We start from the raw sequence: 17,576 nt of genomic DNA, 5'->3' as shown, positions 1-17,576 counted from the left end.
ATAGGATTTCAGTGATAAATTGGAATCTTAAAAGATGATGTGTAACTTTTTAGTTTTTTAAGCTAGAAACTGCAAATAAGTTTTAAAGAAGCCCTATGCAGAATTTTAGCAAAAATGACCTTAATTATGCAGGTTGAGAGTCGTTCTGATGGTTCTACAACACTTTTTTGGTCGTTTGGTGGGTGCTTCGTCTCCCCCTAGTGCTTCTCCGCGGAAAAAACGAATATGCAACTTTCTGGTCCCGGACCGAAGAAATCCGGATGTGTCGGCGGAAGGCCTCGAAAATGTAGTCAGATTGTAGTTTCTAAGAAGACTGCTAAACGGACTCCGACTTGGCTTTGTTGCTGTTGAAATTTTAAGTAGTCTACCCTTGGGTGAACTTCGTTTTTGTAATGTGGTTTGATAGTCTCTTGAACAATGTGTTTGCTCGACCGTTTTATTGTGAGCCCTGTATGTGTTTAGCGTAGCAGTCACTTGCTACCGAAGCTGCAGGGGGAGCTATGTCGTGAAAAATGAGAGCCCAAATCAGGCGAAAACCCAGAAACAGCGAAGGAATAACCAGACTTGCATAGGTCTTCTTTAATATGAATACCACCCCTATAATAGTTGTCATCAATGCCCCTTATGTTTAAACAATGGTATTAAAGTAGGTGATCAGTTACTTGAATTGTCTACTGTGTTGAGAAATACAATGAAATACATGTGATAACCATCCCCTACTGACTTCTTGACAAACATGTTAAGCTATAGCTGCCACATGGCTTTAACTTGATAGCTAAATATGACTCAAAATAAAGCTACTACTCTTGGTTTTTTAATGAGTGTTTTGTTTTTGAATGACTAATAACCTATAAGCTCTCAAAAACAACACCAACATGAAAATTTCCTCTGATCCATGAAAATTACAAATGGTCTCCTCACCTCAATGTTTCGTGTCTGTTCAGCAAAATTGTAAGTGCAAATGAGTAAGCTATCAAAGGCTAACAGTTTGATATCAAAATTGTGTCACAGCGCCATCTAGTTTGTCTGGAATAAGCAAAGTGACAACCAACCCGTGAGACAACCAGCCCCGGTCTCCCCTACACCATCAGAACGCATATGATGCAGAGTAGCAAGATTCCTAGAACCACACATGTCAAGTTAAAACATTTTAAGTCACATAATTTTCATAAATTCTTTGGAACTAGTGATATGTAAATCCATGCTTGGTGACACTGTCAGAAAAAAACTTTACTACTTCTATTTTTGAAGTTGTAGGCGACAGGTGATGAAAGCACAGGTTGACGGAACCATCTTTTTTGACTCATTTTCCGACTGATTCTTTTTTGCAACACAGCTCGATTAAGTTTGACAGTTAACCTGCTACAGACCAGGTTAGTTCTGACACAGTTTTCTCCTGTTTTCTCCTCAGTAGCCACTAGCTTGCTCTAGAGGGATGCCAGCTCCTGGGCGCTGCTCTCGCTGGCCTCCGTGGACCTCATTTTCTCCTGCATGGACCTCATTTTTTCCTGCAAGGCCCCCAGCTCTCTCAGAGCTGACAGCAAAGTCCTTTTTGGCAAGTCCCTCCACTCTGCGGCCATATTGCAATGCTTTTTGGGCACTTATCGGGCATCTATTTTCGGCAGAAAAAGGCTTCACGACACCAACCTTGCTCCAGCGGCGAGATCACAACACATGATTGGCATAATATCTTCACAACACACCACATGATTGGCTCAATGTATTCACAACACACCACATGATTGGATTGTATTCACATGTCGACGTTTTGCCGCGGAAGGGGTGGGATATGTGTAGATAACTGCCATATTGGCATTACAAACTAACCCCATGCATTTTTTATGGAGGATTTTTTGAGTGCTGTGTCTCCTCATTAGAAAGTCTCTGCTGATAGGTGCTGAGCTGACAGACCCCTGGTGTATTCTGGGTACTGTAGTTCTGAATCGCATTAGCATTCTCTGTCCTGTCTTTGGTATCAGAGGCAATGTTCATGTTCAGGATCAATGGCACGTTTGGTTCTCTCAGTTCAGTCTGTCCACTGATATAAACCTTTAGTTAATCATTATAAGCATTATATTAAGCATTACTGATTTGTCGGTCACTTCCCCTTCATCGTCGTTTTAAAGTAGACAGCTGATGAACATTGAACTTCATCTTGTGATATAAAAATAAACACAGGATCAAAGGCACATTTGATTCTCTCTGTTCAGTTCAGTGTCCACCGATATAAACCTTTAGTGAATCATTAAGTGTTGCCGATTAGTTGGTCACTTCCCCTTTATCACTTTTAAAACAGACAGCTGACCCAGCAGATAAACATTGCACTGATGCCATGCGTGTCAATTATGAAATGGTCAAATAAAATCAATCAATCCATTGTAGCAGAAATGCTTTTTTTTTTTTTTTTAAATATTTGGGTCCCTTCCTGGTGAATTTTAAGGACTGTTGAATTCTCAGGCAGCTGGTGGATGAATTTGAAGAAAATTAAAATTCTGCATTTTAGTATGAATTTTATTGGTGTGTCATCATATAGCTGAAATGCAAGAAATGCTCCACACAGCAAGTTATGTGGATACCTGTCCAGGTCAGGTACGCTGATAATGTTTAATTTCTGTGAACAGACCACCGTGTCGTCCATTATCCCTTATACACACACATATATATATATATGTTTATCTTGATTCTTATCTTTGTGTATTTATCATTCAGTTTTTAGTCTTTTATTTATTTTTATTTGTATTTATTTCAGATTATTTATTTCAGATTCAGGCAGGTGGTGATACAGTATATGACCCTTTATTTTCCTTTCAGACTTTTTGTAGAATGAGCAGCAGAAATGTTTTTTTTAAATCTTTGGGTCCATTCCTGGTGAGTTTAAGGACTTTTGAATTCTCAGGCGGCTGGTGGATGAATTTGAAAAAAATGAAAATTCTGCATTTTAGTATGAATTTTATTGGTGTGTCATCATACTGTACCTGCAATGCAAGAAAACCCCCACACAGCAAGGTATGTGGACACCTGTCCAGGTCAGGTATGCTGATAGTGTTTAAAGGTCCAGCTCAAAGATTGGGAATTACTTTGAAACAGCCAACATATTGTAAAAATGTGTCTGTGAATTTCCACTGAAAAGTCTTCATGCTTATCACATTTGAAAGAGGAGGAATCCCCTAAAGCAATTCCTGTTATGATAATCACCGTAGAGCATGGAGTTGGCATGGAGTGTGATATAGATGTGGTCATCCTTCTCCAGGAGCAGAGTAGCTCCATTACCAGCACTGTCTGAAATGTCCTGAGAAGCATGATCACAGGCTGTCACTAAACGCTGATCATTTCTGAAGAGGCTCGTACAAGCGTGTTTTTCATTGTTTTGTTTTGAGAAAGTTGAGAAGCTGATGTAGTAGACACCCCTGACCGGCACGATAAATACTCCTGTAAAAGAACAGAAGGGCAGACTTGAGGTTTGAATGGTGACCTCATCCACACAGAAGTATTTCATCGAGTTAAATACTTACAGCAATAAACTAGAGAATTTCACCGCTTTGAAGCTTTGAAGCTTGGAATATTGTCTTTACCTGTTGAAGGGTGATATGCACTGCCAACATTTGTTAAGATCTTTTTAAAGGGTAGGGTGTGTTCAGTACTTCCTGGACCCACATGTCCTCCGTCTCCCAATGCTGCCGCAAAAGCCACCTTGGGCTTGGCTGGGTTAAAAAATAAATCATGGTTTGATCACCATCACTTGACAATATAGTGCTGACTACACTATTTCACATAGACTACATTATAATTCAATGGAGGTATTATCAACAACCAACAAAAGGGGTCACTCTCCTACCTGCGGTCTAAGGACATTTTAATGTCATCTAAAAAATGCTCATGAATTCACACAATAAACAGGACTCTCAGAACTATTTTGTCTGTAAGGTCACATTCATATGATTATGAATAGCAGCAGTGGGTCAGAAGGTAGAGGAGTCGTTGGACAAGTTGTCCTGGACAACCAGTAAGGTTGCCGGTTAGAGCCTGGTTAGAGGTCTTCCTGACCCTGTCAAAGTGAGGCATGATGAGGCCATTATGGTTACTGTATGTATTTAGAATTGCTAAATAAAGGTTATGGCAGCAACAATTATTTTAAACTTAAAAGAAAAAAATCTAAACAATAGAACACTGTTGTGAATGATAGAGTGATTCCAAATAGGTTCAGGTCCCTGTGAAGCTTGCCTGAGAACATGTGCTGTGAATATATGAACAATTATACTGAACCAGTCTGTGCTGAACCGTAGCCTACCTCTGCCAAGTTCCTCCAGCAGTATGCTGTGGTCTCTCAGTTCAGACTCAGTGAAGTTTGACCGGTGCATCAGAGCTTGGATCTCTAGTCCTTGAACTAAAGACAAGCCATGAGCATGTTTGACAATGTGTGTGTGTGTGTAATACATTTTCAGCTATTCAACTTTCAGCAACATGCAATTTATGTCACTTAAGAGATGTCACTTTGGCTAGAGGGAACAGTAGTCACATTTACATGGACATTTTTTTTCTCAATCAGATTGAAATAAAATGAAGATTTCAACCGAACTTTTTACATGAACGCATATAAACCGATTGCTGTTTAATCTGCGTTTACATGGAACAAGCATTTAATAATTTAGAAGTTCCTAGTTGTATTGTTGCCATGGAAACTCATTTGTTTATGTCACTTCACGAAAAGAAATAGGGAAATATTGCTGCATGTACCATCAATCTTTCCACATTCAGTCCTTATTCATTTGTCATAATCACATGGAAAAAAATAACAATTACCGTAGCAATTAAACCCTCTACTAAGGAACAATTAGTCACCTTTACTGGTACACATTAATCTGAGATAAATGTACTTTAAATAGTGGTTAAGCATGTGTAGATTGACAGAAAATGTTCCATCTAATCTCACCTTTGTTTTCTTCCTTTAGTTCTTCAATCTCATTCTTGTGGGTTTGCAGCTTTGCCTCCATGATTCCTGCTTTCTCCTCAGTAGCCACTAGCTTGCTCTCACTGGCCTCCAGCCTGGTCTCCATGGCCACTACTTTGGTCTTGCTGGCCTGCAGATCACTCTCCATGGCCTCTGTTTTGGTCTCGCTGAACTCCAGCCTGGTCTCCATGGCCCTCATCTTCTCCTGCATGGCCCGCAGCTCGCTCAGGAGGAGCTCACAAGTGTTAAACTGACAGACTGGTGCAGTCTGGGTACTGTAGTTCTGAATCTCGTTACCATTCTCTTTCCGGTCTCCAGCTTCAGATGTTGTGTCTGTATTGAGCACTGCTACAGCAGCAGGCTCAGTCACCCAGGAGGACAGCAGAAACAGAGTTCCCATTTTGTGCAAACCCAATAACTGTACCTCTCCTCACAATCCGTTCATTTAATCCAACTTCTAATAGCCTTTAGTAGATCATTAACCATTATTTTATGGAATCTCCTGAGTTGCTGTAAGCTTTTATGACAATTCATCCAGGAAATAGTTATACATTTACTTGTTTTCTGAAACGTTCAGTTCCTTGTTCTGTTTACAGTCCATCTATGGCTTAGGATTTAAGACTGAACTGTGGGTCACTCTAGGGGTGTAAATTAGTCAAACGTTTCTTGATAATATTGTTTGTTTTACTCAGTGTTGAGTGTATAAAGATATTCCCCAGTCAGGTTTAATGAGGGGTGAGTAGAACACCACTAAATATATGTCATGATTTACATAATCAGTTATAAGAATTTAACATGAAGAATAACACAGACCTGTTCTCCCACCTAAAGTTTCAATGTTGCATTTTTTTAAAGCACATTTCATAGGAGTCACAAAGTGCTTCACTAGTGCAGGTAGCAGAGAGTAAAACAAAGGCAGGTCCATTTGATGCTCCACTATTAAAGAGAAACTATGCAGTTTTGGCAATTTCTTTGCGGTTTTCTTGCTTTTTGCTTGCAGGTTTCTCTGCAGAGCTCCCCCTACAGCCTCAGAGTATATATTTTACGACACTCCTTGCTCGGTCAGTCTGCCGTTTCCTCTTTCCCTGTTCCTCTGACAACGGTTTACTCACTTTCTGCTTCTTTTCACTGGCTCTGTCATGACGAATGTCTGAGAAACTCCATTTCTACTTTGTTCTAGCCGGTGCCTGGCGTGCATGTGTGGAAATGCAGTAAAGCATTACAGTACTTCCTGACACTGAGGCCCAAATAAAATTTGCAAGGGTATTTTTTTCCACTCACAGGCGCTAGGGGGAAGCGAGACGGCCACCATTCAACCCTAAAAAAGTCATATAACCACTCCAATGACTCCGAAGCTAAGTTAAGGTAAATTAAGCTAAAAATTTCCCCTTTAAGAGGCAGAATTTGAGGGGCGAGGAGACCTGAGGAGTAGGAAACAGATTCACACAACACACATCGAGGGAATCAAGCTATGTTTTTGCATTTATTTCTCTCAAATACTAATTAGTTGAATAATTGTGTTTCCAATGTGCAATATACTGTATATCAGAATGTATTTTGTTGCAAGATAAAGCTACAAGGGGTAAAACTCCAGTATTTTGCATTTTAAAAACTGACAATATGTCCAACATGTCATTATATCGCCTCGAAAGTTCTTTAAGCTTTTCAGTGCACAAGGCCAAATGCAAATCTGTTTTGAGAAGCCCCGCATCATTATTGCCATTATTCAATAAATGACCATAATCCTGTCAAATGTGCAAAAATACAAATCTAAGGAGACATGGTCAAGAAAAAAAGTTAATAACATTTGTGTGCACACCAGAAAAGTACAGAGCCCCTATGGATTTGTTACGGTTCCCACTGCACAACAGCAAGTTTTGTGTTCATGCCAGAAACTAATTACCCTGGAAATCAGAGTTCTCCCGAGAGCACAATGGAATTGTCTCTGCGAGACACTCTGGCAATGAGCAATGATGCATGTAACTTTTACCCCAACATTCCGGGGAACCAGCTAAACTGATGAAGACAGCGCTGCAACGTTGGAGGACAGTACACATTGGTCGTAGTGTTATCCGATTGCGTCGAAGTCCGAAATCATTCAGAGTAAACATGGTCTAGTGTTATCCAATTGCGTGCAGTGAGATTTTTAAATGCATGCTTGTTGCCACCCCTCGAGTTGGGCCATGACATTGTTCTTGGCCAGACCCTTAATCTTTCTAGATTATCAGGGTCTGGATTTTCCAGGCTAGAAACAAATAGTAATAAAAAAAAATAAAAAAATACATATAATATTTGTATTTGAAATTAGAAACATTAGCCATCCACATCACAAACTGGTGACCAGAAAGCCAGTGAGCACAATATCATGTTCTGGTCCATCCCAAACCAAAGAATTAGGCTGCAGGACAATATAGACCCTTTCAACAATAAAAACAAAAACAATGCTTGAACGTTCTATTTGGTTCCCAATCTACTTCCTCTGCATTAAGATAACATATGGAATGTTAAAACGGAAGCCTTGTGGGGCCAACTATGATGCTGATAATGGAACTCTCTTGAAAGGGTCCATAGACCTGATCCCCCACCTCCAGCTGCAGAGCAACACCGTTAGATCCGTTTTCAGTTCCACCGCTGTTTGCTGCATGATGCGAAGCACGGGCTACTAGCTGACCATTTTTGTGCAAGATAATTGATGCCTTACTTTTGTACTGGTCAGCATGGTAGCAGAAGTGGAAATAATAAATTCCTCTGACTGGGGCAACAAAGATTCCTTGACAGAAAAAAAAACACTTACAGTAAGGTAAGAATATATACAGTATGCATGCAGGATTAATAACAAATATGTTACTATTATACTACCATATAACCTCCTCCTACCATGTACTGTACATTCGCTAATGTTTACTCATGTATCACATGAAAAATCTATCCACAAATGTTAAAGGAGAACTCCAGCCGATTTCAACACGTAGCTCTGTTGTTTGTGGTCACAGAGTGCTGGCAGTAGCGAGTTTCTCATGTTGAAAACGGCCGGAGTTCTCCTTTAAGTGTGCATAAATGTAGTTATCATACCTGTGGCTGGATAGTATGCGTTGCCTATGTTTGTAAGCACATTCTTATACTTTAGAGTCTTCTCTACATTAAATGGTCCTGTGTTCCCCCATCCCCCGACAGAGGCAGAGAATGCTACCTTCCCTGGAAGGCAAACATAATCATTTTTTAGAAAAAAATGTAAATACAGTGAAATAGATTTGTATCACACAGTCAATGCATTTTTTATTATTATTTATTGTCCATCAACTCACCTGCACTTGCTGTCTTTAACTCCTCAATCTCCCTCTGGCTGGCCTGCAGCTCACTGTCCATGGACACCACTTTGCTCTTGAGGGACGCCAGCTCCTGGGCGCTGCTTTGACTGGCCTCCAGCCTGGTTTTCACGGCCCTCATCTTCTCCTGCATGGCCCCCAGCTCTCTCAGCAGGAGCTCACATGTGCTGAGCTGACAGGCCCCTGGTGCAGTTCACCATCCGTTTATATCTATCCATCCATCTAACATCTAACAGCCTTCAGTAGATCATTAATGATTATTTTATGGAATCTTGTGTTGCTGTAAATTTTTATGAAGATTCATCCAGGAAACAGTTATACATTTACTTGTTTTCTGACACGTTCCGTGTTCTGTTTATAGTCGTCTGTGATTTAGGATTTAAGACTGGTCTGTGGGTCACTTTTCTTTCTTAGTGTGTCAATATTGTTTGTTGTACATGTACTCAGTGTTGAGGAGGATGAAATAGATTCACACAACACACATCGAGGGAAGCAGGCTTGACTTTTATTTAGTTCTAATGGTGGAGCTACTGGGAGACTCACAATACAGGAGGACAAGTTCAGACAGATATCAGACATTAACATGTCACCTTAACACAGAGACGCGAGGGCCTGAAACATGGCTACCTCTCCTGTCTGTGCTCAGGTTCTACAGGGTTGGCAGACATACAGTATAGGGACGCCAGATAACATGTCTGATAAGGTGCTTAGTGGCATTGAGATGGTCAATCATTATATGGCATATAATAAGACCAAATAGGAGAACTACATGTGACTTGTCATTATCACATTTCCAGTAAAAACAAACAATAAATATGATGTTACTCATTCCAGTCCAGTTGAATATTAACCAGTGAACTAAAAACATAATCATAAAATTCTTTATTTAGCTGTATTAGGCTGTCTACAATGATGTTTTGCTAAATATGTTAAATATTAAACTCTGGGCACATACGCCAGGGTTTCCCGCAGCACTTTGCAGTCAAGGCGGCCGCCTTGGCAAAACACGCCTGCCGCCTTAACTACGTCGTCAAAAAAAAACTGTGACCAACGCCAATCTCCCTTCTCCGCAGAACGCATTAAAACTGCACGTGGTGACTGCGCGTCTAATCTAACTTCATTCACTCTCGGTGTATAGATCAGGACAGACTTGCGGAACAGGCTGCAGGTCAACAGTCTGACAGCCTGCATGAAGATAAGCATTAATGGTCCAATAGTAAAACAGTGCAATTACCAAAGGGCCCTTGAAATGATCTTTTTAAAGCCAAGGAGGATGGCTTGTAACAATGCTAGTTGTCAGCTCTGCCATAAGTAGTGACTGATCACATTTGCACATTTTGTTGTTTTGCACTTTCTTTTGCACTTGTTCTATAGTTTGTAATAGTCTTTGTTAAAATTGCACAAATTACACAAATATTTTTAAATATTTGCATACTGTTGTATAGTTTGTTTGGTGTTGTTACTTTGTTAATAAATAATTGTGAAATATACAGAGTCTGTAGTGTATCGCACAAACAAGACGCCAACACCCACACCCCCTCACCGACGGCAACTGATACAAGAACCCCCCCCGAGACCTACGACCTACCACCTTGACTAACACATTTCCTGCGGGAAACCCTGCATACGCCCTCCTTTTTGAATATGGTTATGGTGAAAATGGTGATGTTTATGGTTCAATATCATGTGGTCACCTGACTGGTGCATAGCTGCATTGATACATATTTCCTACCTTCAGTTAAACCATAAAGGACATGTCTGAAGGCATTCAAGGTCAGCAGCAAATTCTGAAGATGAAGTCACTTCAAGACAAATAAAACTCCCCAGTGAAGAGGAGTGTTAAAGAAATTTGTGCAATTCAGTGCCGCTATTAATGAGAATATAAATATGATGAATCAAAAAAAGAATAAAATGTTACTCAACATCATACAACGTGAACCCATTGTTGGCATTTAATGGCTGGATAAAATGAAGATACTGGAATGTTAAAAAAAGTCTTCTTAAAACATGAAAAATATTTCCACTTGTCAATGCAAAACAAGTTTACACCTTAACTCCTGCTAGTTCTATGACAGAATAAAAATAACAGGTTTATAGTATGCTTAAGCCAATAATAATGATTTATAGCTATTTCAGTTACGCATCCCTTTTGCACATGTATATGCTAGACTTACATCCATATAATATCCTCAAAAGGCTGAGACCAATTCATAAAAATGTATGCAGGTGTACGTGCACATTTTTGCCAAAAAAAATGCTCAATATGGAAACATATCACCATGTGGCTGATTCAGAGGCTGTAGGCCTCAACCTTTGGGATGAAAGTGATGATGTCACTCAGCTCATCCAGGCTGTCCTGCAGCTGGGCAGCGGTCTCCCTGATCTGCAGGACGAACCTCATGGTCTCCGACTTCACCTCCGGCTTGGCCTCCCCTGCTGCACTGGGCTGCAGCTCAGTCATGGAGTCGGCCTCTCGTAGCTCCATCGTGTCCATGAGCTCCTGAGCGTCCCCGGTGTCGCCGGCAACCTCCAGCATCTTCAGCCGGACCGGGTCATCTGAGGCGGCCTTCTCCGCCCTCGTTTGTCGGATGTTGTGGATCTCCTTGGCGTCCATGGCGATGAAGAAGACGTCCACTGCCAGGAAGAAGGCGGAGAAAATGCCGGTGGCCACCTCCGCCACACGGATGGCCCTGGCGGTCTGCGCTGCCACCCTTCCCACGTTCGCCACCTGTGCCAGCCTCACAAGCTCGGGGATGGCCCCAAGCCCTCGCCCTAATCGGACACCCGCCTTGGCCATGCTCCCTGTCGTCCCTGTGCTTGGGTCATTACCATCCTCAGCTGACCCAGAGTCATTCAGGGCCTCCAGGCCTTCACAGATGTGCTGGAGACTGACCACCACCGAGTTCATCTTCTCCTGGAACTCGCGGATGACGTTCTTCACATTGTAGCGGTCGGTGGACTGGTTGACCATGTTGGTGATGTTGGAGACTCCTGCGGTTGCACCACCAGCGACAGCGATGCCCACCCCGACCCCCGTCACGATCAGAGAGGCACCCAGAGTGAAGGGGGCCAAGATGAGACCCACGATGGAGGTGATGCCTCCAGCTGCTCCAATCACCCCGCCAGTCAGACTGCCCACAGTGGTGCCAAAGTGCACATTCTCCAGACCGTCAGCCAGGGCCCTCAGCTTCTGCAGGCTCTCCTGGAGCTCCGCAACAGTCCGCTCACTCTGAACAAGCCAGGCACCACCACACAGAAACAAACAAAATTCATATCTATTATGTGCAACAGTCCGCTCACTCTGAACAAGCCAGGCACCACCACAACACACAAACAAACAAAATTCATATCTATTATGTTTTTAATTTTTTTAGAATATGATTATTTTCAGAATTGATTAATCTGTTGTATGTTCTTGATTTATCAGTTAGTTTTTTGATCTACAGTGTATGAGATGTAGCTCGGCTACAGTCTGCTCACCACCGCACAAACAAACAAAATTCACATTTAAAATATGCTTGGAGCATTCCAACTAAAACAATCTCTGTCAACATAGGCCCCCATATAATAGCACAAAACAGACCTTGTGAGCTTTGTTGAAGCCCACATTAACTAAAGGCATAATATCTTTGCTACCACTGGGTACTGGGTACTGGTGTATTATTTTGGCTTCTGCTCCCTGCCCTGATATGTCTCATCACCTCACCTGGGCTGTGAGGTAGGCAATGACAAATGGCCTCCACAAAATCTCCTGTGCAGAAGGCCTCAGTTCTGGGTCGGTCTGCAGGACGTCGCTGAGGAGCTGGTGGAGGGACTTGGAGAAGGTCTCTGGGAGAGGCTCGTAAGAACCACTCAGGATCTTAGGAACCAGATTCACTGCACTCTCTGTTGTGAACTGGAGCATGAAGAGGAGGAAAATGATGACCTCATAAAGGTTCACTGAATAGCACATGTAGCGTTTTTGCATTTATATTCATTAAGGTTTTATTTATTATTGATTTATTATGTATGTATTATTGATTTATTATGTATTTATTTAAGGTTCTAGCATATATAGCAGGAATAGCATGCATATGTTTATGTACACATAAATTAACTTTATAAAAATATGCAGGCTTTATTTAAATGCATACTTACTGCACTTTTCATCATACACATTTCATAGAGCAGGCAGCCCAAGGACCAGATATCACTGCACACACAAATACACAGGAGAAAAAAGAAAATTGATTATCTAAATCCTATACAGTATAGATTTAAACACATCCACTAAATAATGTATGATGTTATTGTTCAATATATACCACTTAAACAGGTTTTTAAACATGTACTCAAAAGTGTGTTTTTTAGGCAAATGACCAATGTTAATTGTAACAGTGGTGAAGTTGTTACCTCTTGTCATGGTATGAATCTCCCTTCAGGATTTCAGGGGGGATGTTGGTTAGTTCCCCAGTAGAGTCACTCTCTACTCCAGCTCTGACATGCAAAGCAGATCCATCAAATATTCAGAAACAGATATGTTGGTTGATGGATTGAGTGAATGAGTATACTGTATTGAGGCAGAGATAGAACAGATACCTTTCTTTGATTTCTGGAAGCTCACCCAAACACACAGTTCCAAACTCACTGAAGAGAATATTCTATCAACCAAGACAAGAGCATCCAAAGGAAATTGCTACATTAAAAACCATGTTAGGTTGTGGAATCAAAGCAAGCAGCATCAGAGGATACAGATAAGTTTAGTCTTAGCACAGTGTATGATAACCTGCATTTGTTGATGCATGAGGTTACATTAAATTCCATAAATTATATTGTTTTGCTGTGTGTTGTACCTGAGGTCTTATGTCTCTGTGAACAGTGTTATTGGAGTGCAAGTGCTTCAATGCCATGCAAATCTTGACAAAGTAATCCATACTCTGGAATAAAGATATTTACAAATATGTGGATGCAATAATGTAAAAATCTTTCAAATAAATACGCTCATTTATTCAGAATGATACTGAAAGAGTAAGAGTAAGAGCACCTCTTTCTCTGAAAACTGTTCCCCACGTTCTTGCTTGGCTTTCATCTTTTTGGACAAATTTTCTTCAAAGTAGTCCACCAAAACATAGAATGTACCGCCATCTGTACACAAAAGAAAATTAACATACATTCATCACCAGTATTGGCTCACCACATTGGTGGGTTTGTTCAGGGGTGGACTGGCAATTTGGACAATCAGGAAAAGTCCAGAACATCTGTCGCCCCATCGGCCTGGCTCAATATTATGCTTCATCAGCCAAGTAGCCTTGTCAGTGTCTAGCTCTCCAAATAAATATGGTTTACTTACTAATCAGTTGCCCATGTCTACGATATCAGTTATCATTCTCATTACCGGTAATTAAAAACAAAAACCTGCAACATTTACGCCATCGCGTTTTCAATAGCAGGATCAGCACAAGGGACAATGGAAAGGCTACAGCGTCACCAAGGTTGCCAACTCTTGCAATTGACAAATGTCTCACTGCCTCTCATCACACATTACTTTTTTCATGCCAACCTTTCATCTTTGCTTCCTTTGATGGAGCTTATTTTTTAATTTATTTTAAATGAAGCTGAAAAGGAGATGCATATGCACACAGCAGGCCCATAGCCAGCTATGAGGTCACCGAGGTCTGGACCTCTGTAATGTTTTAGATGAAACTAAATATTAACCTGAATTTAAAAAAAAAAAAATCAGCAGTTGAAAATGTCTCTGTGGCAAGTGCATTCTTAATTCAGTTTTGTGTTACCGGTAACAGTGTCTGCTGTCTCTGTGACCCCATCACCCTGGCAAAATATTATATTATTTAATAAAATATTATTTTCGCATTTTAGTTACATGTTCTTTTTTTCCTGTCTAAGTCCACTGGATCTGATGATGTTTTAATTCATATGTCGGTATGTTTATGACTCTTATGTTTTGCATGAATAAAGACAGGCACAAAATACGGTAACACTTTACTTGACAGTATCGACATTAAAGTGACATGACACTGTCATGAACACATGACACCATCATGACACATGAACCCTAACCCTAACCTCTAACCCTAATCCTAACTCTAACCCTAACTTGTTATGACAAAAACTAAATGACACTTAATGACGGAAGCGTTATGTCATAAACATTTATGACTTGTTTATGACACGTTCATGAGTGTCATGTCACTCTTATACTGTCAAGTAAAGTGTAACCCAAAATACAAATGTCCTCCTGTTCATCGTGCCCCACCTGTCATGTCTCTATTCCCCACTAGTGGGGCCCGTCCCACACCTTTGAGAACCACTGCCTTAGGTCCATACATTCATCTTGATGATATACTGTGCACCAACCTGACCAAGTTGTAGGATTTGTATGTATGTGCCATGTCTATTAGTCTTAAAAAGATGGAACAGACACTCGAGGCCATTTATTGATATTGACCCCCATTTACCAATGGTATATGACATCCCTGTCATGACTATCATAATAGACAGCTGTGTGTGCACGCGGATGGTACAGGACCTATTTGGAAGAAAGTCCAGGGCCTTTTTTAGTACCACCCAGGGTTTGTTAATAAAACAAGTAGCTCAGCAGAAAATGCATAACTTTCTTGTGCTCATTGTGTATAATGTAATACTCCGCATTTGACAAGAATTAAAAAAATAGTGCCTTCTCTGATAACTGTCGGTCACACACCTTTAAATGACTTCTGATGTCCAATGACATGGGGATGCTGCAGGCTTTTGAGAATTTCTTTCACGGTGAAAACATCCTGCAAAACGAGACATTCCAGTAATGAACACCTAAATTCCCATGCATATCATTTGGATTTATCCACATGACTTAGCAAATCCGGATGAAATTATTGACCAAAAATGAAGATGAAGAAAGCAAACTATTAATGTGCTGGCACAACAACAACAAACAAAGTTGGTGGCTAGGATGCAGTCATAGCCATTCAGTAACTTTTATGGGAGATGGACATCATTATCTCACCTCTGAGTTTTTATTGACCTCTCTGACGACATACTGATGGCCTTCCTGTGACTTCACCAGGCTGGCCCCACCCTCCTGTCTCACTAGGGTGAAGCCGTGTTGCTGCAGGACGCTTGATTGGCTGCCCATTCTTCCCAAGGGTCAAGCAGGCTGGGGCATAGCAATGACCCTAACCAGAACCTATGCACAACATTGGCATAGCTATTATGACATATTGGCATTTCTAGAGATTTAGCATGAAGATCTCTGGCATTTCAGAATTGCATGGAAAAACAGCAGTGTTTCCCATACATTGACTTATTTGTGGCGGCCCACCACAATATCAACATTGACCACCAGACCACACAATGATTTTCCAAGTTGTACTAAATTGTGCTTAAAGCTGGTTAGCATCATACCCACTCTGTGCTCATTTGTTAAAAACTGTTGCATTCAAGTTAATTCTGCAAACCTACCACCAGAAAATAGAATTCAATTCTTTGGGAAACACTGAACAGGTTCTTTTGTTTAGTGTTTACAGAAGAAGGAACAACTGCTATACAAAGTACATGAAATAAAAAATTGAAATAAAACAGAAATATGTGAAAATATTTCAGTGTTCACTGCTATTAAGATCAAAAGGGAAACAACTTAACTGAATGCTGTGTTTATTTGTGGCTGTCATTGGCTACTGCCACGCCTTACAAACCGGTTAGCTGAATCCATTGAACCAACTGAATAAACCTAATAATTCTCTTGACATAAGGCCAGGAAGAGGCACTCCCCCCAACAGAGCCTATCACTTAGAGTCTTAGACTACACAACATAAGCTTAGGCCTACTGTCTGCACAACTCACAAAAAGTGACTGCAATATCACTTGGAGTTAAGCCATCTGTGACCAAAGCAAAAATATGAACACATTCTAAAGTCAGGCATTAGGCTATGACTAATCTTATAGGCCGGTCAGGTAGACTAAATCCTTTCTGAATTATTAGTCAAATTGTAGTGTCAAGAAAGACATGGCCTGAGTTAAAGATATATTTTTATTAGGCTGTAAGATTGACATTTTACAAAGAGTAGACGAAGAAACTGGAATGGAAATGTGACTGGGCCAAATGTCAGACAATAACTAGGTGTGATTATTAAGGTAGGCTTAATAGACATCTCATCTCTTGTCACGGGTTCTCGTTAAATAAATAACAAGAGAGTCTGCTGGTCAATAATAATCTTGAGTAAGTGGAAATTCCATTCGGAGACTAAAACTTTGTCCTGTGGTAGCCTAGCCCAGTGTTTATCAAACTTTTTCAGACCAAGGACCACTTAACCAGTAAAAAATAACCTCACGGACCACCTAGTTAAAAACAGTAGACCTACTTCAACAGTAGGCCTATATTACACAATGGATCTCACTGAACAACCTTGCTTATTGTCTTTGCACCTTGCTTATTGTGTCAGAGGATTCATATAATTTAAACTGGCGTAGTTTACATCGGCAGTGTTGCAGAACTGTTTAAATTTACATACGAATTGGTTCAATATTGCAAACAACTCATCTTATATTTTACCACGACTGCTCGCGGACCACTTGGGATAGCTTGCGGACCACCAGTGGTCCCGGACCACTGTTTGCCTCGAAGATATCGCGCAGGTGTGCAATCTCAAGTCCTCTTTCGATTTGATAGGAACAAGATGGAAACTGTAGGCCTAAGTTGCGTTTAACTGGAAAGTCAGCGACATCGACCAGCCAGCCAACACTACCTCAGCCTTGATTGATTGTTGGCAGCAACGTTATGTTTGAATGAAAACTAATGATAACAAAAACGACCAGCCAGCAAGACCAACATCGTTGTTGTCTCTGTATCCGCTTCTATGCATGCTTGTTTTAGAAATTAGAACAGTTGACTATTCGATAAGTGACTGAAGTCATTGGGAGTTTCAAGAAAACAAACACGATTAAAAGACACACACATAGCCTACCTGAAGCAGAGTAAAAGAGCAAAAAGTAGGTCTTATTTAAAATGTCGACGTTTGTTAGAATTAGTGGACGATTTGAGGTTCATCAGAATAGGAACTCCTTCCCCTTGTAACTGCTGCAGCCGTCTCAAAGTGAAACTCCTCGGAGGTTTTACGTCAACATTTGTGTTGCCAGATAAGCGATTTGTAGCGACAGTCTGATACGAATCCCAAACAAGAGATTCGCTTCATTATTTCAACTAAGACATAAAACCGAAAAATACCCTAAGTCAACTCTGAAATTATTAGGACACGATGTTGGAAAGTTACAAAACACATCGAGTTATAGCTAATCCTTTATTTTTTACC

The 17,576-nt window shown here is 40.7% G+C and overlaps 3 protein-coding genes across 4 annotated transcripts in view; all 3 read right to left on the bottom strand.

The window, feature by feature from the left end:
• The window catches only part of LOC125289237 (complement C1q-like protein 2), a 9,481-nt gene extending 4,110 nt beyond the window's left edge, over positions 1 to 5,371 (bottom strand). The window contains exons 1-4 of one of the 2 annotated variants that reach the window (XM_048235984.1): positions 4,931 to 5,371; positions 4,289 to 4,384; positions 3,573 to 3,701; positions 2,733 to 3,429 (exon numbers count right to left, since the gene is read on the bottom strand). In XM_048235984.1, the coding sequence (XP_048091941.1) occupies positions 3,143 to 3,429; positions 3,573 to 3,701; positions 4,289 to 4,384; positions 4,931 to 5,348 (930 nt within the window). In that variant the 5' untranslated portion in view covers positions 5,349 to 5,371 and the 3' untranslated portion in view covers positions 2,733 to 3,142. Of the gene's footprint in view, positions 1 to 2,732; positions 3,430 to 3,572; positions 3,702 to 4,288; positions 4,385 to 4,930 lie in introns of those variants that run through there. The other variant, XM_048235985.1, reaches the window with a different exon arrangement.
• Positions 5,372 to 6,338: 967 nt separating this feature from the next.
• LOC125289085 (complement C1q-like protein 2) lies at positions 6,339 to 9,466 on the bottom strand. Its single transcript, XM_048235760.1, has 4 exons — positions 8,254 to 9,466; positions 8,021 to 8,143; positions 7,460 to 7,718; positions 6,339 to 6,369 (listed from the first exon to the last, which is right to left on the bottom strand). Exons 1-4 carry the CDS (start codon positions 8,405 to 8,407, stop codon positions 6,339 to 6,341), a joined length of 567 nt encoding a protein of 188 aa, XP_048091717.1. The 5' UTR covers positions 8,408 to 9,466.
• Positions 9,467 to 9,844: 378 nt separating this feature from the next.
• LOC125289222 (serine/threonine-protein kinase Nek5-like) lies at positions 9,845 to 17,364 on the bottom strand. Its single transcript, XM_048235956.1, has 10 exons — positions 17,232 to 17,364; positions 15,275 to 15,454; positions 14,975 to 15,050; positions 13,298 to 13,398; positions 13,107 to 13,190; positions 12,853 to 12,914; positions 12,667 to 12,750; positions 12,412 to 12,466; positions 11,981 to 12,169; positions 9,845 to 11,503 (listed from the first exon to the last, which is right to left on the bottom strand). The coding sequence occupies exons 2-10, from the start codon at positions 15,401 to 15,403 to the stop codon at positions 10,565 to 10,567; spliced, it is 1,719 nt and encodes a 572-aa protein (XP_048091913.1). The 5' UTR covers positions 15,404 to 15,454; positions 17,232 to 17,364; the 3' UTR covers positions 9,845 to 10,564.
• Between the last annotated feature and the right edge of the window lie 212 nt (positions 17,365 to 17,576).

This window comes from Alosa alosa, chromosome 24 (assembly GCF_017589495.1).
Source record: "Alosa alosa isolate M-15738 ecotype Scorff River chromosome 24, AALO_Geno_1.1, whole genome shotgun sequence".
In the NCBI taxonomy this organism is placed as follows: Eukaryota; Metazoa; Chordata; class Actinopteri; order Clupeiformes; family Clupeidae; genus Alosa; species Alosa alosa.
This window is presented reverse-complemented; position numbering and strand designations above follow the sequence as displayed.